General features: G+C 37.1%; 1 protein-coding gene across 3 annotated transcripts in view; it reads right to left on the reverse strand.

Moving 5' to 3' along the window:
• cacna1c (calcium channel, voltage-dependent, L type, alpha 1C subunit) overlaps positions 1 to 23,650 on the reverse strand; it is a 166,475-nt gene that overhangs the window by 12,582 nt on the left and 130,243 nt on the right. Inside the window, exons 11-41 of one of the 3 annotated variants that reach the window (XM_056455596.1) lie at positions 22,309 to 22,335; positions 21,735 to 21,895; positions 21,090 to 21,315; positions 20,811 to 21,012; positions 20,601 to 20,721; positions 20,399 to 20,513; positions 20,014 to 20,134; positions 19,226 to 19,295; positions 18,762 to 18,897; positions 18,509 to 18,638; positions 18,348 to 18,407; positions 18,101 to 18,207; positions 16,886 to 16,973; positions 16,644 to 16,751; positions 16,432 to 16,484; positions 16,174 to 16,320; positions 14,762 to 14,963; positions 14,492 to 14,650; positions 13,037 to 13,147; positions 12,051 to 12,134; positions 7,045 to 7,092; positions 3,468 to 3,605; positions 3,279 to 3,344; positions 3,066 to 3,157; positions 2,831 to 2,987; positions 2,509 to 2,636; positions 2,302 to 2,398; positions 2,101 to 2,203; positions 1,896 to 1,997; positions 584 to 711; positions 350 to 490 (exon numbers count right to left, since the gene is read on the reverse strand). In XM_056455596.1, the coding sequence (XP_056311571.1) occupies positions 350 to 490; positions 584 to 711; positions 1,896 to 1,997; positions 2,101 to 2,203; positions 2,302 to 2,398; positions 2,509 to 2,636; positions 2,831 to 2,987; positions 3,066 to 3,157; positions 3,279 to 3,344; positions 3,468 to 3,605; positions 7,045 to 7,092; positions 12,051 to 12,134; positions 13,037 to 13,147; positions 14,492 to 14,650; positions 14,762 to 14,963; positions 16,174 to 16,320; positions 16,432 to 16,484; positions 16,644 to 16,751; positions 16,886 to 16,973; positions 18,101 to 18,207; positions 18,348 to 18,407; positions 18,509 to 18,638; positions 18,762 to 18,897; positions 19,226 to 19,295; positions 20,014 to 20,134; positions 20,399 to 20,513; positions 20,601 to 20,721; positions 20,811 to 21,012; positions 21,090 to 21,315; positions 21,735 to 21,895; positions 22,309 to 22,335 (3,628 nt within the window). The remainder of the gene's footprint in view (positions 1 to 349; positions 491 to 583; positions 712 to 1,895; positions 1,998 to 2,100; positions 2,204 to 2,301; positions 2,399 to 2,508; positions 2,637 to 2,830; positions 2,988 to 3,065; positions 3,158 to 3,278; positions 3,345 to 3,467; positions 3,606 to 7,044; positions 7,093 to 12,050; positions 12,135 to 13,036; positions 13,148 to 14,491; positions 14,651 to 14,761; positions 14,964 to 16,173; positions 16,321 to 16,431; positions 16,485 to 16,643; positions 16,752 to 16,885; positions 16,974 to 18,100; positions 18,208 to 18,347; positions 18,408 to 18,508; positions 18,639 to 18,761; positions 18,898 to 19,225; positions 19,296 to 20,013; positions 20,135 to 20,398; positions 20,514 to 20,600; positions 20,722 to 20,810; positions 21,013 to 21,089; positions 21,316 to 21,734; positions 21,896 to 22,308; positions 22,336 to 23,650) is intronic. The other 2 variants (XM_056455597.1, XM_056455598.1) reach the window with 2 other exon arrangements.

Genomic DNA, 23,650 nt, shown 5'->3' on the forward strand with positions numbered 1-23,650 from the left:
AGATTTTCCTTTGGAAAGTGTTTATAACCATCTGATATGTGTGATGATGGCAAAGCGCTGCTCCTTAATGAAGTCTGCTAACTTTAGATGAACTGCTCATAATATCCAACATTTTTATGATTCTAATGATTGAACGTAATGATTTTGTTGTCTTATTAACAAATGAAAAAGCAATCCAAGGCTCTATAATGCTGAGCAATGAATCAAAACAAGCAGCTCTGCTACAGCCAGGAAAGGTCTCTGGTTTGAAGATCTGGCTGATTGTCCCATGCAGGTGGGTAAAAGCTCCAGCAGCAGAAGCGATGATGTGAGCAGAGCCGAGGAGAGGAAATAAGAGACATTATCAGACCTTTACCCTGAAGATATCATCCTCAGAAGCAGCACACACGGTTTCCTTCATGGCCCTTTCCAGCTCCTCCTCCACGGTCAAATCTCCTGATATCGCTCTTCTGATCTCTGGACCCATATCATGTAGTGTTCGCAGGCCAGCCTGGTCACAACACACAAATGTGCACGTTCATATGCAAACAAACACACTTGTCAGTGTAATTATGAATGTGTGTACGTGGTCTACTGTACAAACCTGCAGTGAAAGAGCAGTCTTTGGGGGTATTTTGGCCACCAGGCCCTGTTCCTTGCGCTTCTTGAATTTCCTGAAGTATTCCTGAATTAGGAATGTAGCATAGAACTTCCCCACTGTGACTTCATCATCTGTGACCAAGATAAAACACAATAAGATATATGGCAGGCTTTTGTTTGTTGTGCTGTTTGGACTTTACATTTCTTCCTGCATTTTTCTTTTTGCTAAATAATCTACGGCATGTTCCGACAACATAATATTTTAGAATTCTGAATCCTCGATTCTTGTCATAAACAGGAATCAAGTCAGGCACTACAACACACTTCTTCTCTGTAATGAAACATGGAATGTCATTGAGAATGAATTAGTTTACATTACAGATTTGATGGAACCCATCATGAATAGCCAAAAACAGTCTCTCCGTTGGGAAGTTGTGAGGCATCCTAGGTCCAGCCAGCTGTCATCTTCCATGCCACACTACTGGTACTTGACCAGAATAAATCTTTCTAGGGCACATATTGGGTACATGCCATCAAATTACCTACTGTATACTTCCACACATGTGTTGGTCATGTTCTAAACTTACTAAGTTCTGGCAATTATTATTCAATTTCTTTTCAAATATTTTGTATGTATCAATTGACCCTTGCCCTTTTGTAGTAATATTTGGTTTAATTACAGATCCCAGTTTAGACAATACTAACAAAAGCATGATTTCGTATTCAGCATTAATTGCTAGACATCTTATACTGCTTAAATGAAAGGACAAATTTCCTCCAACTTTTAATCATTGGATTAGGGATCTTATGCACCATCTTACAATGGAGAAGATTCAGTACTCCACCAAAGGTTGCAGTCAAAAAAATATATCTTACTTGGCAGCCAGTGCTGACATATACTGTATAACATAATATCTAAACATAATATCTGCAGTTTGACCATTATTTATTTGTTTCTCACATTTTCTCTTCATCTCCATTTTATTTTATTGTGTATAAATATACAAAGATGAGTGAAAATATAAGGGAACTTTTATTTATTTGTATTCACATATGTATGTATGCATATATCATGTCATGATATAAAACGGATAAAAATGTGCATAATATATTGTACAGAAATGGTGCAGTGGAGCGGGGGCTCTGTTGGAGCAAAGATAATTTGTCCCTGTTTTTCATATTTTTTTAAATTGTTGTTTTATTGAGCAAAAGGTTAATAAAAAAGATCTGAAGCTTTTCAAAGCATTCCAAAATATTACTGACCCCAACCTTTTGAATGCTCAATGTAACAACAATGGCCTTTTGACACCACCAACCTCCAGCAGGGGGAACAACTTGATCCAGCAGCTTCATGCTTGTCCTCTTCCAAATCTTCTTCACAATGGCCCTGAGCTCCTCATTCGCCTGCTCCAGGTTACCTGAAACAAGCACATGCAAACAGTGACTTTTTGTAAAAGATTTTGACGAGTGTATTTATGCATGTGTATATGAACTCCATGGCTGTCAGTGACATTTACACACCTTCGGTTTTGATGCGTAGAGCCGTTCGTACCAGGGCAAAGAGAGTTGCATTAAACATCACCGTTCCATCACTATTGAGAGGCATGTTCATAGACACAAGCCGCTGCAAATGCACACAAAAATTAAGTTATGTATACAATGCAGTGCAAAACATTAATAAGCACTATAGTATCTAAGAACTACAGTATATGATGTTTTTACCTTGCATGCTACTCTATGTGGACAAAGCTTTCCAAATCCAAGAGGTGGCTGAATTCTGCGCAGTAACGTCACTACATCCAGATGCTTTATCCGACCCCTGCAATCATAATAATCTTAATTTGAATAATCTAAGTTTATCTAATCTAAAAAATTAGATGATTGGAAAGAGTGCAAGTGAGAAAGTTGGCAAAACAGGAGGTGACTGACTTAGCCTCAGGATCATATTCTGCCCATATTCTTTTGAACTCATCCAGATGATGCGGCCCCAGTATCGACCAATCACGTGTTAAATAGTCAAAGTTGTCCATGATGACAGCCACAAAAAGGTTAATGATCTGCGGGAGAGGAAGAATCTGAATCACTGTGCCTCACAAACCCCCGTATCACACCCGCTGCTTCTATTATTAGGGATACGGTAAACACTGTACGGAGGGGGTAAAAGATGTCATGCTGGGAGAGAAGATTTGACAGCAACATTCACAGCTGAAATACAATAACAAAGCTGAAAGGAATATCGATGTCAACTCACCAGGAAGGCGCAAAGCATATAAAAGCTAACAAAGTAGAAGATGGCAAAGTGACTGCCACAGTCTTCAGTGGAATGGTTGATCTCTGACCCCTTCTCACAAGGGCGGTTTGGAGAACAGGCCAGCATGATTTCCTGCCACGCCTCTCCTGTCGCACACCTACACAAATACACAAGCTCAGAGTGAGAAAGAGACATCGAATGAGTGAAGGAGAGAAAGACTGAGATGGAAACTGACCTGAAGAGCAGCAGAACAGCCTGAGGAAATGTCTGAAAGTTGTTGTTTCGGTTGATCTGGCTGTTGTCCCTCAGGGCGATTTTGCCAAACATCTGTGGTGTCAAAAATACATCATGAATTGTGCACAAGTACAGGAGTTGTGACAGACATCAATGTGCCTCTGTGGGAAAGAGGAGGAGGAAACTTGAAGAAGCAAATGAAGCTTCATCTGACCTGCATCCCAATGACGGCATAAATGAAGAACAGCATTACGATCAGCAATGCAACATAGGGAAGAGCCTGTGAACAAAGAAAAGGATAAGACGAAGGTGTTTAATTACTCTCAAAACTCAACTCTAGGCATGAAATCTGGAACACAGCACATTTGCACAAGAAGGCGCTGTCTAATTTAACTCTCCTCACCTGAAAGGATTTAATGAAGGTCCAGAGCAATGTCCGAATACCCTCTCCCCGAGACAGGAGCTTCACCAGCCTCATCACGCGGAACAGCCGAAAGAACGTGATTGAGATCCTGGCGTTATCCTCAGTGTTTTGGAGGCCCTTTTTCAGCATGACAGACACATACAGTTGCATGTTTATGGAGAGGCAAAAACAAACACACACACACACACACACACGCACACACACACACACACACACACACACACACACACACACACACACACACATGTGGTGTAGAAATTCAAGGTGACACACACATACACACATAGTTAGGTTAATATGTATACAGCATGTTAGACACGTCCACTAATAGCAAACTACAGAGACACAGACAATGTCTGGTGGCTTTATGAAATAAATGACAATATTCCAAATGGATGCAAAGCATTTACAGACATCAACCACAATACAAAACGCCTCTAATGTATTTTTTTTTTCAGCTAATCACATATAATTTATAAACACCCTATAGTACTAACTTGACATAGAAGCATTAATACTGTATTTTAAAGGTGATATTAGAACTGTCACAAACACAGACACTAATCTGCAGACAAACAAAATCTGATTTTATCAAATCTATAATAAATTTCTGCCACTTCATGACATAAATGAAAATCATGACATAAAAAGTCAAACTTATGAGACAGTAAGTCATAATATGAGGCAAAAAGATGTAAGAAAAGTTAGTAAGTCAATTATGAAAAAAATAAGTCAATTATTATAAATTATGATAATATTGTACATAAAAAGCCTATTATGGAACTAAGTCAATAAGTTTACGTAATTATGACCTTTATCTCAAAATCTACTATCAATTTCTATTTTTTATTTTATAATAATAATTGTAACATCAGTTTTTACTTTAAGTAGTTGTTATTTTTTTCTGACTTTACCTAAATTTTAACATAATTTTATTTTTTATAAATATGCCTATGTTATGATTAATTAAAGCATTATTTATGTTGCTTGTGTGGTAGAAATTGGCATACATATTTATTAACTTTTTCAAACTTTACTTCTTTGATATACTCCAAATTTAAATACACAAGGACTGCTCTCCCTAGTAAAAAGTGCACTCATTAGTTCCTACATAGAGATTAACTGTCATTTAAAAAAGTTATTTAAATTATATAAACACTGGTATAAAATAAAATCAGAAGCCAAATCAGTTGCCTAAATAAACTATTTTATCTACATTGGGAAGCTCATCTAACAGGAGCTGATGTTTTGAAATCTCATGATCGCTATTGTTTTTTTAATATTTGGCAAGACCCTGTGTTGTCAGATACTATTGCTTGTAGACTAAATGCATAATACAGTAGGCCTGACAGTATCAGCATAGCTAAGAGGATAGTTCACCCAAAAATGAAAATTACCTTACCATTTACTCTGAGTAAATCAAGTTTTATTAAGTTATTTTGAAGAATGCTGGTTAATGATACCCAATGACTTAAGCCCTGGTCAGATCACACAATTTCCTTGACGAAGGGTGTCGTGGGGAGTTGTAAACGACAAATGGCCATCATGACACAAGATTCAATCGTTTCTTCTCGTGTAATGTGGCATAATTCATGACAACCATTACCATGTCTGTGACACCTCACGGCACCAACGCAGAAAGTCTAACATGTTTAATTTTTTCCCCAATCTTCACCATGAGTTCCGTCACATGGGTGACACTGGACAATCTCTTATATCAGCGGGTGCTGCCATTAATGCACCGGTCAGGTAATCAAAAATAGGCTGCATATTTACTTATGGGTGGGTATCGGGTGGATAAGATCAATCAATGTTTATCCAAACTTCGATAAACCAATCCAAATCCAAAACTACTTTTTCTAAAATATTTTTGTTTTAAGCAATTTTATTTGACAGACTGGTACAAATATGCCGACATCTGCATTCTCACAAGTGGTTTCTGAGTTCTCTCAGCCTTCCGACCGAGTTCGTTCTTCCGAGGCAATCTGGAAACGCTTCGGTGCTGCTAATACATTGTAAAAGGCTGTTTTGCTTATTCAAATTACTTGATTAAACCAATTAAACTGAAACTGACTGGCGCAATGGATGATTTTGTCATTAAAAATGAAAACAGTTTAATATAAGTTTCTCTAAAACTGAATATTTCACTTTCATTTTATTTAGGCCAGGTTTTACTTTAACAAATCACTTTGTGCTTTGGCGCTGAAGCATATAGAAGACTGGTTTTGAAGTACTTCACTTGAAATGTTATTCGTTATTCTTCTTTATCTAGTAGATAATGGACCAACAAAAAATATATTAAAATTAAAATACAAATTATACCAAATGAAATTCGTTTCGAAAAGATATTTTTTTCCAAGAAAAATATATAAATTTTTTTTGTTTGTGCCATCCACGACTCAACAGTGCCAGTGGATGATTTTTTCACTCTTTGGTAAATAAGGATTTAATTGATGCTTCGCAGTAATTGTTGTATCACAAACCTCTGTCATATATTAGCTATTTGTTAATATGTCATTATTTTGTCTTGAGCATCTGATTTTTCCTTGGTGTTGATGTGCTTTAATTTTGTCTATCTCACTTGCGGCAAATTCAGCTGAGGAAGGGTTTAGTAAGCAACTCATGGCTGGAAAATATACATTTAGATTTAAAAGGAAATAACATAATATTAAAAAGGAAATATATGTTTGATCCTATAAATGTCGTAACGAATGCCCTTAATGTAGCCTAGTTGTCAGCAAGCATAAGTGTTTATTGAGATTGACATAAGATAAAAAAACATTAAAATGAAGATAATAGATGTTGTTATAGCAACACTTGTGACTGCTTTGGGAAATAACGCTCCTCGTAGATGTCACAGGATAACTGATCACGAAGGAACGTGTAGTCTGGCACATTTGTTACCCATAACAAGTCATGATTTTATCCAGACAAAATTGCATAATCTGCCATAGTGACTTTCATAACCAACAATAAAAATCGTGTGATCTGACCGGGAAAACCAAAAATATAAGTTTATCTTTAGTTTTATGTTGCATCCACACCACTAAGTGTCACTACATGTGTAACCTAAAAAAAAAAAAACATCTCAGTGCACCTTTAAATCTCAAAAAGCTACAAAATCTGCACACACATTCCCTGTAACAATACATCACACAAACCAAGCAAAACTGCGAATAAGCTTCATGCATGTGGACATCAGACAGGAAATCGTCTTTTCACAAGCCCCCAGCTGATTTTAGAGCTCTGCCAAACTGGTGGTGAACTGTCACACCAGAGCAGACCAGCAGAGGCTGACACTGGACCACACACATAGAGAGCGATGACCATGTGACTACAGCGCACCAATGACAGGCATCACAGCCTAGGGGAGGGGAGAGGTTGAGGCGATGGACACAAAACCAGCATAAACATGTGCCTGCCCAATGCCACAGTGATGAGAGAGAACACGTGCATTCATGCCGAAGTCACGTGGTGAATGACAGGTGGTGATGGACAGGTCGACAAGGTGACGGGTGGAATGAGAGGTGTGGTTTTGGTTACCGTTGGTCCGTACCATTGGTCTTACCACAGAGGAGGGGGGAGAGGAGGAGGGGTCAGCTGGCTTTAAAGAAAGGCAGACAGATGAAAGCTATAGCAGCGCCGACCACCCAATGTACACCTGTGTTTCTGTGTGTGTGCGTGGGAAATGTGTTCATCAGTGTGCTTGGAGGTACATTTGTTGGGTCTTTTACAGGGACGCCTCATAGCAGGTCTGTCTTTCTGCCAGCTGAGGGCGCTACAGCACATGGTCCGTGTGAGGAGGAGCCATACGCTGTTTCTGCAGCCGCAGACTGGAGGATGGGTTGGTGACACACGCAGACACATGCACAGATTCGACATCTCTAACGAGTCCAGAATCTCTCAGCAGGTCTTTCATGGTGTGTATGTGTGTTGCAGTGGGTGACTGTATGTAGGTGTGTGCTGATTTTCTACATGCAGATAGACTGGTGTCTAAATCCTCTGCAGTGCCACAATAAGCTCAAAAACTATACATTTTAATGATTTTAGTGGTCCAGACTGAATTGTTCAATCATGTTTTTTTTAGGTAGAACTGCAGAGGATCTGGCAACCCCAACCATGCATGTAGCACACACATTACAGAACTGGGTCAGCAGTGTAACTTGTTCCAAATGTGCATCTGTGAGACAGTTACCATGATAAAATCTCCATACAGAACCACTTTCAGAGGACTGCCCCATATCACAGATGTTATCTCACATTGCACAAATACAGAGATTTGGCACACACTGGTAAACGCTGCCCCCTGGAGGGTACAATCATGACCATAGGCTGGCTGACACAGTTCAAATGTTAGGTTAATCTCATGAAAATAAGTGTTTGGGTCATATTTTACCCTAAAACAAATGAAGAAAAAAGTACAAGTAATAATAAATGAATAGTGAATAATGATAAAATTATTGTAAAATAATATTTTACATAAGACAATTTCTATTTTAGAACCAGTAAGACAATACTATAGAACAGATGTAATATTGTGTGGTATATGGAGTCAATCTAGGGCCATATATACTTGCAAAATAGAAAGTTTTGCAAACAAAAATTTAAATATTGAGCAAAATAAATAAATGCAAATCTCCAAAAATCACAAAGCAAAAATACATTTTTCATTCATTCATTTTCTTTTCGGCTTAGTCACTTTATTAATCTGGGGTCGGCACAGCGGAATGAACCACCAACTTATCCAGCATTTTGTTTTATGCAGCGGATGCCCATCCAGCTGCAACCCATCACTGGGAAACACATACACACTTTTTCACACACACATACACTACGGACAATTTAGATTACCCAATTCACCTATAGCGCATGTCTGGAGCACCCAGAGGAAACCCACGTGAACGCAGGGAGAACATGCAAACTCCACACAGAAACGTCAACTGACCAAGCCGAGGCTCAACCTTCTTGCTGTGAGGCGACACTACCTACTGCGCCACTGCGTCTCCTGAAAACAAATTTTTGTGAAATAAAAATAAACTTCCTAACAAAAATAAATAACTACAAAGGGAAAATTAAGTTTTGAAAACCTAAAAAAAAAAAACTTAAATATTTGCAATAAAAAAAAAAACTATATATATTTGCAAAACATTTTTTATAGCATTGCCTTTACAAAACCCATCCAGTCAATTGCATTGCTCATTTAAATCTGCTTTTTAGTCAACCATGAGTTTGCGATGCTGTTTTCACTTTGCACTTCACGTTTCTGTGCGTTTCACTTTGTGGCCCTGATTTGACAAGGGGGTGGAGTCAAGGCAACTTGGGCGTTTAGAGCAGGCCAGGACCTACTGGGCTGTAAGACTACCTCGATGATACTGTGTCTCCAGGTGATAACGTCACTTTAAATGGAGGCAGGTCCAGGCCATTGACTGGAAGGGTTTTGTAAAGACAATGTTATAAAAAATGTTTGGCAAATATGTATAGTTTTTCTTTTTTTATTGCAAATATTTTATTTTATTTTTTTGCACTGCTTGATTTTTAGTTGTAGTTCTTTTTTTTTATTTGCGATTCTCAAAACTTAATTTTCCCTTTGCACTTCTTTTTTTTTTGTCAGTAAAATACATTTTTATTTCTCAAAAATCTATTTTCGCATTGCAATTTTTAGAGATTTGTATTTATTTATTTTTCGCTCAATACTTTATTGTTTGTTTGCAAAACTTTCTTTTATTTTGCAAGTATATTTAGTCCTAGATTGACTCCATAGTGATATATTATCAAGCAATCAATCAAATTTTAAATGTTCTATTTACCAAATAATGTTTTGTATTTTTATTAAGGGAGTAAAAATGAACTGAATAGTATTTTAATTAATGTAAATGTAGATGTTTTTCTATATAAAAATATTTTAATAAATAGTAAAACTAATAATAGAGTTGGACACTATTTATGCTATCATTTTAAATTTTCTATAGGTTTAACTTTTCTCATATAAAAGACTTTTTATCTTTGATGTAAAGATACAAACATTTCATGAGATATACCCCTTTGGTCAAAATATGTTTTTAACTGCATTTTAGCCAATTATGTTCATTAACTGGTTGTAGCAGTCAGCCAGCAGCTAATGGCATAGGGGGCAGGCCTACCCAGAATGCTGTGTGGGTGTTCAAGTGTACCATAGAAGAAAGAGAGAAGAGACAGAGGAAAAACACTGAAAAAAGGGAGGAAAATGCAGAACAGAGAGACAGAAAAGAAGAGGCATTCATAGAGAGGGATGCAATGTGGCATCGTCAGCAAAACAGAGCTGGCAAACACTCCCATCTCTCCACCCCCCGCTTCTGTCCAATCAGACGGCACGAATCAGACAGTGCCTCCAACAGGCAGGGAGGACAAATCACTGAGAGGAGCAGAGCGGCCTCAGGGGGAGGAGGGGTCACATAAACGCTTTTCTAAGGGAGAACAGAGTCGTCCGGTTTCACTCTAATCTCCTTGAAGCACTGAGAGGAGGGACTGGCTATCAGCACGGATTCATCACTTTCATTTCAGATCACGAATCAGATTAATTAACAGGTTAATGAAGCATGAGAAAAAAGTGCTTTCTCAAAGTCAAAAATAAATCAATAAATAAATAAACAAACAATCCAAACACAATGCTGGGTCAAAGGTCATGCCTTCATGTCAAATCAGATGCTGGATGAGGAGAAAACTCCAACCAAATCAAACCCAGTCAGTGCTGAAATGGATGTGTATAGCAAAACAGGGGGTATATCTCCGGCATAACTGCTGTCAATCATAAAGGACCTTCATTAACACTTTTTGAGCAGACAGTCCATATTTTGTTGTTACTTACTGTAACCTTGTGTTTATTCATCTACCTTCAAGCAGTTGTGTAGAGTCATATTCCCCGAGATGGGCGACATTATGTTTTAGAACAAAAATAAGGTTTGAGGTCAGTAACGTTTTTTTTTTCCTTATGCAAATATTTGATCAAATGTAACAGTGACATTTACAATGTTACAAAATATTTCTGTTTCACATAAAAACATAGAAATTTCCAATAATCTCTATTCGTTAAATAATCCAAATAGATTAAATCTTGATGCAAAAATAGTAAGCATCACAATTGTAAGAGATTTTAAGAAATAAATGTCTAGATCAGCATATCAGAATGATTTCTGAAGGGTCATGTGATACCAAGAACTGGATTAAGTGTACTGAAAATTCAGCTATGCCATTACAGAAATAAATGTAATTGTAAAACATATTAAAATAGAAAACAGTTATTTTAACTATTAACTATCCTAATATTACTGATTTACTGTACTGTACTGTACTTAACCAAGTACATTAAAGCATTAGAGAGATTGCTTTCAAAAACATTAAAAATACTTACTGATCCCATACTTCTGAGTGGTACTAAACATAAAATATAATATATAGTGATCATTTCAGGTTAAAATCATCCAATTTATACCTGATATACATCAAATACTACATCTGAAAGTTGTTAACATTGGCATTGTTAACCAATTTCGATCAGGTAAAAGCTAAACAAGGCTTAAAAGTGTACACTAAACAAACAAGTTTGTTTTTCTGAAGAGAGTCTGGGCTCTTCTGTCAAAATGAATTTGAAGGTTTATGAATTGATTCAACAGTGAAGCAACATTTTTCAGCATTTACTGAATTACAGGCAACATCGATCAAATCGCCCATCCATCCTAATATAGCTGCTTTCCAAAACAATGTATCAGTCCACATTGATTGTGAAGCCAGAATATATCACCCTGAGTGCTATACAAGGTCATTCATGCCTATGTGTGCGGGTGGAGGGTTAAAGCAACTCCATCTTTGTTAGTATTGGGGGTGGGGGGGAGGGGAGTGCAGGCAGGCAGATTGAGAGAGAGAGATTACTTACGTTAACCTCTGTGATGGCTATATCAACAACACTACCCACTACAATAAGGGCATCAAACGTGTTCCATGCATCAACAAAATAATGCTGGACGGAAAAAGAAAAATGAAAAAGAAAAGGAGAGAGGAGAAAATAAGGAAGAAAACAGTTACACATGAACATTTAACTCACAGAAGACATGAGGAAAAAAAAAAAAAAATCATAAAATCAAATGACGGGTGTGAGGAAATCAAAAAAACAAGAATCCCATGATGACCTGGGACCTGTCATGCTAATCCATCAAAACCGCCCTGAGAGGAACGGCCAGGACTCCAAGGTTAGTTCGGGTGTGACTGTTAGTTACAGCAAAACAACATACATCACGGCCTGGGGGATGAAAACAAACGCTCGTTCGCTGTCTTTCTCGGGCCTATCGAAAAACGCTCCCTTTTTATCCTTGCGCGTGTGCCCTAAATATACCTCTCACCACCAGAGGGCAACCTGCCACAGCAGCCATCTTGCCATCAGAACAGGGGAATGAGGATTTGTAGGGGACAGCAGGAGCAGAGAATGGCAAGAAGCACACGGGGGGGGGGGTAAAAGACAGCAGAGATGGACAGGAGAGCAAAAGAGAGAAGAAGAGGAAGAGAGAGAGAGAGAGGTGGCGATGTACTTACGTTGATCTCACTCAGAATGACGTCTATAATGCTGCCAATTACGATGAGGAAGTCAAAAACATTCCAGGGGTCACTAAAGTAACCCTACACAGGACGAGGGGAGGGTGGGGGTGAGGGGTGAGAGAGGGCAGTTAGAGAGGAAGAATTGACCATCACTAGCGCTGCCCGTACCCATGATGCATGAGCACAGTCAACATCCCAAACGCTCGTTAGCCAATCACCATTCAGCAATACAAAAACAACAAAAAAATCAGGAAATTACTGACTGTACATGTCCATTTCCACAAGAAAATGTGCTTTGATGCTCATGATTATTGGGAAAAGACGGTTTTCAGGGCTCTAGAGGACGCCTGAGAGCATGTCTGCTTTGAGTAATTCAGAGCGGATGGCATCTCTACTGACACCATCTTTACAATATCTGATTTGTGCTTAATAGCGCAGGAAAACCTTTAATGGACTGGAAATGGCTGCCAAGTTATGCGAGAAGTCTTTAAACACTAACTGATGGAATTACTGGCTGTCTGTGTTTTAAGGCTGGCGATGCAACTCATTTCAGAGGAAGAGCGGGAGACTATTGTTTCATGTTACATTCATTTCTGTTCTCATCTGGGCCAAAACTAGCGATCATTGTAAAGCACTTGAATCATGTAGGTTAAATACGTGTGACGTGGCATAATTCTGTAGGAGAGTGTTCACTGAAAACAAGCATTTTAATAAAATAAAACAAAATTAAAAAATGAACAGAAAACATCTAGCCTGGAAGACAGCTGCAAAAAACATACAGCAATTAAACAAAACAAAGCACTGTTAATAAAGTACTATACAATGCATTTTGGGACATCTGTATTAAGAATAGCTCATTACTTGATAATATTAAATCTTAAAAATGTTAATCTTTCCATCCTAATTAGTTCATGATACAGAATTGTAATAATAAATATAGATGATTAAAAATCAGATAACACATAAAAACATGCAGGTCGTACCCTGGGTTTGAAGGCGATGAGTTTGAGGATCATTTCCACAGTGAAGAGGCCGGTGAACAACATATTGAGGATATTCATGGCTTTGTTGAAAGACTGAGATTGACCATGGTGCTGCAAACACATGAATTAAACAATGTTATAAATTTATTTGATTTGACAATACAGCTATAGAACAATTATCTGGAAAAAAGATTTTCTGGATTTGCGAATAATAGTTACAAGGCTTAGCATATATGTGTAAACCCCCCACAAATCTTTCATTTAAATTCATATTTTCTATAGGATGCGTTAAAATATTATATTGGTGCATATACATTAGATTTTAGGAAAAATATGAAATACTATTTAAAAAAAAAAGCAAAAATGGAGCGATTCAAACAAAAAAAAGAGATTTTGTTGAAATTTTGCTGTTAGAATTTTTTTTGCAATATTTTGCATGAATTTAAATGTATATTCTTTTTATTTCTATAGATGTTCAGTGAACAAAAGATTATTTTAATAAATATATCTCTTTAATTAATCTGTTTTGTTAAAATGCTCCAAAATATATTACCTATATTCACTGAGAAATGGATATAAATATAAATTTTTTAAAATGGGGTGTACTCAATTATGCTGAGCACTCTATGTGTTAGCATTATGCAGTGCATTATATTTGATGGAATAACCCTGATTTTCAATCACAATCAATAAACGATTTGTTATTATTGTCTTTATCAAGAAAAAGGTCTTTATGTTCTTAAATGACCATGGTAACACTTTATATTAAGGTGTCCTTGTTACGCATTACGCATGCTCCATGTGCTTAAAATAGTAAATACAGTTAATTATGTTAAATAAAATTACATGCAACTATCCCCAAACCTAACCCAAATTCTAACCCTAACCATATAGAAAGTACATTCATTCATTTATTCATTTTCTTTCTGCTTAGTACTTATTTATCCAGGGTTGCCACAGCAGAATGACTCACCAAATATTCTGGCATATGTTTTACACAGCATATGCCCTTGCAGATGCAACCTAGTACTGGGAAACACCCATACACTCTCACATTAACACACACACACACACTCATACACTACGACCAATTTAGTTCACCCAATTCACTTATAGCACATGTCTTTTGGACTGTGGGGAAACCGGAGCACCCAGAGGAAACCCACACAAGAATGGGGAGAACATGAAAACTCCACACAGAAATGCCAACTGGCCCAGCCGGGACTTGAACCAGCAACTTTCTTCTTCTGTGAGGCCACCGTGTCGCCCCTTAGTAAATACATGTCATTTATTAATATTACACAGTAGCTAAATTAATAGTTATACTGCACGGACAAGGATACATTAAAATAAAGTATTAACCAATATTTTTATTTGAACTTGCATAACAACCAGTAAATCTCAAGAAAGCGAGCCGTAGCTGTTTGTATTAGTTGAGTTTCTGTGTGCACTGACCTGCATGGCCAGGCAGATGGTGTTGAGAAGGATGAGGGTGAACATCAGGTACTCGAAGTAGGTGGAGTTCACCACGTACCAGACTTTGTACTGATATGGGTTTTTGGGAATGTACCTGCGTAGGGGACGAGCCTTTAGGGCATACTCCACACACTGACGCTACACACAGAAACAGATGAACAGGAGTTACAAAGGAATCAATCATTATCAGAAACCAACTTAAGTCAATCCAATTCATAATATAAACTTGACTTATTGTCATCAGGCTACCTGGTTCTTGTCCAGCTCACAGTTTTTGTACTCCTGTTCTCCCTGCTCCTGAAACGTCACAATGACGAAACCTACGAATATGTTCATCATGAAGAAGGCGATGATGATAATGTAGATGATGAAGAATATGGAGATGACCACACGGTAGTTGTAGATCGGCCCAACATCCTCTGCGTGGGAGTCAATGGCTCTGTAGAGGAGCCTGTGGGACAACACAAAGCTTCCTGTTTGTTTTCAATCACTGCCTTTATTACTGAAGATTAACTTGAAAGAATACATGAAAATCTTAAAGCTATTTCTACCTAATTTAAACATTCCTTGGTATTTTTTGATATTTATTTAAAATTAACACTGAACTTTCAATTCATCTAGGGCTGCAACAATGAATCAATAAAATCAATAATTGTTGATAATGTCATTAGCGATTAGTTGGGCTGCTCATGATATGTCACAGCTGTTTGCACAGCGCAATGGAGGCTACAGAACAGGTGTCCTGACACTGGTTGCAGGAAAAAGGCTGCACCCCATGTCCTATAAAAACATGTTTGTGATACAGATAGGCCTGTCAATAATCAATATATCGATTTATCGTGCAATACCTACAGATGACCTCAATATTATTTTGGCATTGCAATATATATTTACAAATTCACAAATAACGTTAAAGCCATTTTAATAAGACATATATATTCTTCTTTACCGGTGTCAAAGCTTATACTTGGACATTAACCTAATAGGACATATAATAGTATATTTAATAGGACAGTTACCTTTTAAACATCAAATCATAGAATCTAGAAGAAATAGCCTTAAGAATGATGAGCATGTTAAAGTGTTTATGACTATTTGTATTATTATGCTGTTATTTAATCTGTGGCATAAATGCTCTCAAAATGACAATAATATCGCAACAACTTCTGTGACAATATATTGTACAACAAAAATTCCTTATCGTGACAGGCCTAGTTAGGGATGGCCGAACATCAGCATGTTAAACATAAACTGTGTCTCTTTATCATGTAAAATGGTATAGTATAAGTGCTTTTGTTTCAACAGTTTGCTAGCTTCAAGACAGTCGTGCTGCATCTGTTCAGTTATGACTCGAGGGCATCACATTACGCAATCACCTTACGAGCTGTAGTAATTATTTAAATGGTGCTACTTTAGATTAGCTTAATTTAGACTATGCATATTTTAAAGAGGGCTTTTAAGTCTCACACATTTTAGCATGAGGCATACATTTGAACCTGCTCACACGGCACACCTTGTATTCTCACAGTTAGAAGTTATTGGTAAGGTATATACAATTAACGGTCAAGAACAGCTTTGCCAAAAAAAGTATAAATGACATTTTTAAATATATATTAAAAAGTAGTGGTAGTGTATGTGTTTGTGGTGTTTGTGTCTCGCACCCTGGCCAACCCTCAAAAGTGGATACAGCAAACAGAGCCATCATGCCCTGCAGGACATCATCAAAGTTGAAGTCACTGTTCTCCCAAGAGCGTTGAGCTTTCTCTGGCTTCCCAACATTCCCATCCTTGTACAGTATGTAGGCCCCTCTGTTAAAAACACACACACACACACACACACACACACACATACACGTATTAATTAGCTTTTTTCTTTTCTGTAAATGTTGAACTTTGTATGCAAAGACAAAGAGATTTCACCTGCACTCAGCCTGCGTCTGTTTAGAAGTGTCTGTGCAGTAGAAGAATTTGCCCTAGCAAAAAAAACAGCAGTTTACATGCATTTAACACCAAATAATACTGTGATAAGTGCAAACAGCACACTGCTGGGTTCCAGGAAAAAACTCATCATTTTCTCTGTAGACAAATATATTTTTATTATTATTTATAAACAGTGAAACAGCAGAACTTACCTTGAAGAGTTGAACACCAATACAGGCAAACATGAACTGCAGCAAAGAGGTGACGATGACGATATTCCCGATGGTGCGGATGGCAACAAATACACACTGAACCACATGCTGCGAATGCAAACAAGGCTCTCAATTAAAACAAATGCTCAGAACATCCATTATACTGTATGAAAACTGTGGGTTAGAGCCAGCCTCTAAAAAGAGATTTGTGCAATTTTTATGAATGAGACAGAAAGACTCACTTTGAGGCCCTTGGCTCTGTTGATTGCTCTCAGGGGCCTCAACACCCTCAGCACTCTGAGAATCTTCACTACATTAATGGCACTTGACCTGTGAATCACAGCACAGTTTGGCATCACCAATCAGAGCGACTAATTACCGATCATGTGACTGTACTAATAACGCTATAGAGAGAGGCAGAGGCCCACAGACTGCAAGTAATTTCTGCTCAATGTTTCAGCTTAATATTAATCTAGATGGCAGTCATTTCCACATTTCAAATGATTAAAAGTACTAGTGCAATTAAAATATTTACATGGCATTTACATTTTAATAACTTGTTTAAAATTTTTACTCATTTTACATTGCAATTTTATTTGCACTTCTTACAAAAATATATAACTTTGAAATCAAAGATGTGACAATCTACAAAATCGATCTTAGACTAGACTGAGCTTTAGTAATTTAAGTTTGATTTGACATTTTAATAATCTTTGACATTTTAGTCTTAATTTAATTTAATTTATTTCAATATTAATATTAATATTTTAAGTTTAAGAAAAAAATACTTTACATATCTTCATCTAACATTCAAATATTATTAAAGCTTTTTTCAATTAACAAAAATTACATTTAAAAATTACATTTAAAGAAAAAATTAGTTTTTGTTTAGAGTTTGCTTAGATTTGCAGTTCAGATCACTTAGTTATTATGTCCATATCAGGAAAGAAATTATATATTTAATCCTGGTATTCACACTGACATTAAGTCTTTTAACCTATACAAAAAAAAAAAACCCCACTGCATCAAAAAAGACGAATGCAGTCACGAAAAAAACCCCCCAGATATGTCTAAGCAGTCTGTCCTTTTTTGGTCATATCTTGTATTTTTGTTCATTTAGATGTCATTGGTCTGTATAACTTTCAAATTCTGTCAAAGGCGTGATCTATTTGAAAGCAGTCCAAGACTTATTGCTCCACCACGATGAACACCACGGTGTAAATGGCAGTGTTCATTCTAATGAACAGCGCTAACAAGCAAACACACTGTACTTTGTTTTAATAAAACCAAACCTAATAGTATGAAAACATCCTTATTTGACAATAACAAAACTGTTTTGGCCAGACATAAACTGAATAGCATTTGATCAGGCAATGATATTAATAAAGGTTACGCTGGATCGATTATTTGTGCCATGAGAAGCAGTAGTACTGGTTAGTTTGGAAAAAGGTACTTACTGAATTCCAGAGGAGATCAGAGACACACTGACCACCACCAGATCCAAAATATTAAAATAATTCCGACAAAATGAACCCTTATGAAGAAATGCTCCATACGCTGTCATCTGAGAGGCAGAGCAGACCAATGGAAGACAGCGAGGAATTAGATGAGTGTGAAAGAAACACCGTGAGAAGGTTATAGTAGGAAAGATATTATTAGCATGAAATGAATTGGGACACATTTACCTTTAAAAAGAATATTTACCTTTAATATGATCTCTATGGTGAAGATTCCTGTAAACACATAATCTGCATAGCCTAGAATCTAGCAGAGAAAAAAAAAGAAAGAAATGCAGATATCAAAGCCTCATAAAGGCAGCGCTACAAACATGATGTATATGTCAGTGTGTGCATGTTTGTGTGTACCTGATTCCTGAATGAGTCATTCTTCACTGGGTCCTCCGCTGCCAGTGAAATACTGCTCAGCAGTATGAAGAACAGGATTAAATTGGTGAAGATGTTGTGGTTTACAATCTTATGACACAAAACCCTGAACCTACAGAGGAGAAAAGGGGGAAAGAAATGAGATAGAGAAGATATTTTTGGGTGTTGAATACTAGGCAGCATAGCCCATTTATGTAAAAATCAAAGTCTACTGATTTGTGTGTGCTTTTCTTACTTGTTACTGGGGCTGAAAATAAAGAAGGCTTTGGCTTGTGGCATGGGGACGGCTTTTTCCTTCAGCTGAATGTCAGAGAGTGGACGTGGACGAGGACCTACTGGCATCTCTGGCTCCTCCTCGTCATCCTCCCCTGCTAAAAGAACAACCGACAAACCAATTCACAGAGTATATGAGACGCTTCATCCCTCAACAGTTTCTCATACTCTAGGTCTTTGCATCACTGATGATGACTTATGTCATCTAGTATACAGTTGGCATGAGCTGGGGAGTGTGGTGAACTTGGGGAAATCAACAAGTGTAAAGAAAAGGACATCTTTGCTCAACCGCAAAACAACTCACGTAGAGTGCTCCCATAGCTGAATACAACAGCCTGGGCTCTTCTGTGGAAATTACTTATGGTACTTTCCTCAAGAAAAAAAACAAACAAACAAAAAACACAGACATACTTTCTCTAAACACACCTGGGAAATCGTTGACAGGATATGGATTCTTCTCTTCATTGTCCTCCCCTGTGTACTCATCTATGTTGATCTAAAATCAGACAAACACATTCTTTTTTAATATTTTATATGAGGAATAATAATAATCATCATCATAATTATTATTATTATTATCATCATCATCATCATCATTATTATTATTGTTATTATAAAATGAATAAATTATTGAAACATTCAAATTGAATTCAATTTCAATCAATTAGCATTATTATAATTAATATTTTAATTAGGACATTAATTACTGCAAAATGAATAAAATAAATTGTGAGAAAAAACATTAAACAAATGAAGAATTACCAAGTACTATATTATAAATGTGGCCATGTCATTCTTATTCAAGTCAACATAGTCAATCATGTCAATTATATGCAATGATTTGAGTAGTTGTTACCACCATTTAGATCACTCTAGTCACTCTAGTCTAGTTTAGGCCACACACACAGTACAAATTTGATGATGCATCTGTGCATCTGAATGCAAATGTCTTATTTGTATGTGATATGTATCAATCTCATTTACCAGCTTTATGTTTAGAGACAAAAGTTATATATGTAAGCCATTATTATATGATAAAGGTGCACACTGTATACTAGGCTGATTTTCCAATAGAGTTTGGCTTTGTCGGGACATGTCATTTGAAAATTAGGGTTTTTCTTCTTTATTTTTATCACTTTCTTTTTATATTCTGTTTCCAATGTCACAACTCAATTCCTATTATTGCTTTAATCAGTTTCTGTGCAGCTAATGACCTTGGTGGCAGTTGGCGTCTCTCCATCTGAAGTGATGGATTTGAGTTCAATTTTTTCCTCTTTCTTTTCATCCTCTAGGGGTGGCTTCTCAGAGTTCTGGCGCTTCTCTGGACTGGCCGTTCTGTAAGATAGAAACAGTGTCATAAATGTGCGCATATGCAGCTTTACGGTCCCGCTAAGCACCTGTATTTACAGCTCTTCAGAGGGGCAAAAACACTTCTGTAAAATGATACTTAATTTCCTCAATGTTAAACTAATGAAGTCATAACTGATCCAGTCTTAATGAGCTCATTAGGCAGGAGACAGAAAATCCTCATAGGAAGGTTTTATAGGCCCTTAGACCATCTCAAAACACTGCACTCAAGTGAACTCGGAGTCACTAAACCTGGCCAGCTTCTTTCTCTCTTTCTCCTCCTCTTCCTCTTTCTGCGCTGATGTTAGACTCTCTGCGTCTGCGAGGTTGTCCACAGCAATGGCCAAGAAGACATTCAGGAGGATGTCTGTTTAGAGTTCAGGAACAGAACTATCAGTTTTATAATCAGATTGTTTCTTTTTAGTGTCACGTCAAACTGGTGCTTTTAGGATACAGTTTCCGCAGATGAAGAGGATGATGAAGTAAATGCAGACAAGCATGCCAGGAAAGGACGGCCCTCCGTATGCCATAATGCCATCGTACATCACAGAGTTCCAGTCCTCTCCGGTCAAAATCTGTAACAACAAACATGATTCAAATCAAACAGGAGTTCTGTTTAAAGCCATATTGCAAGTGTGTGCTGTGAGTGTGACTGTGGCAGAACCTGAAAGACGGTGAGGAGAGACTGGGGGAAATTATCAAATGTGCTGCGTCGTGTCTCATCAAAGTTGAACTTTCCACCAAAGAGCTGCATTCCAAGCAGACTGAAGATGATAATGAAGAGGAAGAGCAGCAGTAACAGGGATGCGATCGAACGCACAGAGTTCAACAGAGACGCCACCAGATTACTCAGAGAGTTCCAGTATCTGAAAGTGGACAGTACGCATTAGCATCAACACAAAATAAATGACCTAAACATACAGTACACATCTTTAATACACACCTGGTGATCTTGAAGATGCGAAGCAGACGTACGCAGCGCAGCACAGAGATGCCCAGGGGTGACATAATTTTGGTCTCCACCAGGATGGTTTCCAGAATCCCACCGCACACCACAAAGCTGTCAAAGCGGTTGAAAAGGGAGACAAAATAGGCCTGTAGGCCCAGACTGTACATCTTTAACAGCATCTCACCGGTAAAGAGAGCCAGCAGCACCTTATTGGCTATATCTGTAAGTACATAAACAACACATTTATTCAGTGTGAGATTTATAAACCACAATAACAACACCTAAAATAACAATCATTATGAAATACAGTCTTGTTCTCATTATTTTTAAATATAAATTAATGATTTTATTCAGCACAAATGTATCAATCAAAAGTGACCATTAAGTGACAGACATTTGTAATGTTTCAATGTTTATTTATAAATTTATGAAGGACCATGTGATATTCCCAATGAACAGCTGAAAACTCACATTTACGTACAAATTTACAAGAATATACACAATAAAATATATTAAATCTCTTATTTTAAATGGTAATAAAAATGCTACGGCATATGGCTTAGGCCTGAGAGCGGAGTTATTTCATGAAGTGTCAGTATTAGTATACTGATATATGTATTGTATTGTAGTGTTGAGTACCTTGTACATTGGTGAGCCAGTCCGGCTGCTGGTGGTGCTCTGAGGCAATAGTAAGTGTGTTCAAAAATACCAGAAAAATCACCAGCCAGTAGAAGACGTTTGATTTCACTGCTGCACGGCACTTACGTCGACATAACCGATTCCACCGGCGTGAATATCGACTGTAAATACAAAGAGACAGAGATAGAGAGACAGAGAGAGAAGGAGGGAGGAAATTTGTCTGAAAAGTTCAGAGTTTTAAATCTGTGTATCCTGATGCTATTCTTACTAAATGTTCTCTAAATGCACTCTCTGCACAATAAAAACAACTGTATGTGTGTTTCAGCTGGCAGTGACTGTAAATGCTGCTGCTCTTGATTCTTTTGGCATATATAGCAAACAAATCTAATCTGAATAACGCTGGCAGTCTGAACTCGTTAATGGATATCTAGCCACTGATTTGAGGGCCACCGTGATGATCAAAACACAACACTGGCATCAAAACACAACAAACACACAAACACACACAACACATATATATGAAGAGCATTAAGGAAGGCAGCCTCGGCCTTCAGGCGGTGTACAATGTACTAACCTGAATTTGGATTTGGAGATCCTATTTCTGGAATGGAAAACAAAATGTATTATACATACAGAACAGACACGACATCATGAAGGACAGTGCTCCACAGAGACAGCAGAACTGAGGGGAAATCAGGTGGACCTGCTCATACTGTATATCAGCACTCTGTTGGAGTGCCTCCATGTGGAACAAAAGACAATGAGCAGGAGCAACTGAGTGCCACTCACATATGAAGGGATGATAGATAGATAGATAGATAGATAGATAGATAGATAGATAGATAGATAGATAGATAGATAGATAGATAGATAGATAGATAGATAGATAGATAGATAGATAGATAGATAGATAGATAGATAGATAGATAGATAGATAGATAGATAGATAGATAGATAGATAGATAGATAGATAGATAGATAGATAGATAGATAGATAGATAGATAGATAGATAGATAGATAGATAGATAGATAGATAGATAGATAGATAGATAGATAGATAGATAGATAGATAGATAGCCATATAAAACAAACAACTTATCAAACAGATCTGTTTCTGTTTGATGTGATGCACACTCATTGCTTTCAGTAAAGAATTTTTATGTTCAACTTTATAGTAATATTTGTAAGTAAATGAACAGTCTTCATTCAAAGTGCCCCTGTTAAGCTTGTTCAAATAGTACCTTTCGTATACAGTAGTGTGTAATACAGCTGTTGGTGAAAGTAAAAGTTTTTAAAGTGCATTATAAATTGAGTATTTGTCTTTGAAAACATAGAAACAGGTTTGTATGAAATGTATGATCCCAGTCTACAGTTTACATAGGCTGTGAACAATATCCACTTTGACCTGCAGACACTGTTGCTGAGGCCTGGAACATTTCAGATTGTACTTTTATGACACTGTGCTGCATTTAGTGTATTTGACTTCCCACAGTGTCCTGACTTTGGCAACTTTCCATCACAAACTCATCCCCTATTAAAAAGAAATAATGGTAATGACCTATTCCAGATCCAAAACTTTTACATCCCACTTTGTATGCACTTCAAAATGATAAGAACTGATACTGTTACTGTTTTATGGAGGTGAATTTCAGGTAAGAGAATGGGTGTTTTTTGCTTTTACTTTTTTAACACAAACTGCAAATGGTAGACCAATCATCTGACCAATCAGAGCAGGCACTCGAACAAAAGTTTAGAGAGAGTGGATGTTTAAACCATTTCAGACACTGTGAAAAAGAAAAGAGACACTGAACTATTTATTATAAGAAAATTAAGGTGTTTTTTTGACCTTCATAAAACCCTTTTAAAATGGCATAATAGGGGCACTTGTTTACAGACTCTGTGACTAATCTGTCAG

The sequence above is a fragment of the Danio aesculapii genome, chromosome 4 (assembly GCF_903798145.1).
Source record: "Danio aesculapii chromosome 4, fDanAes4.1, whole genome shotgun sequence".
Classification (NCBI taxonomy): Eukaryota; Metazoa; Chordata; class Actinopteri; order Cypriniformes; family Danionidae; genus Danio; species Danio aesculapii.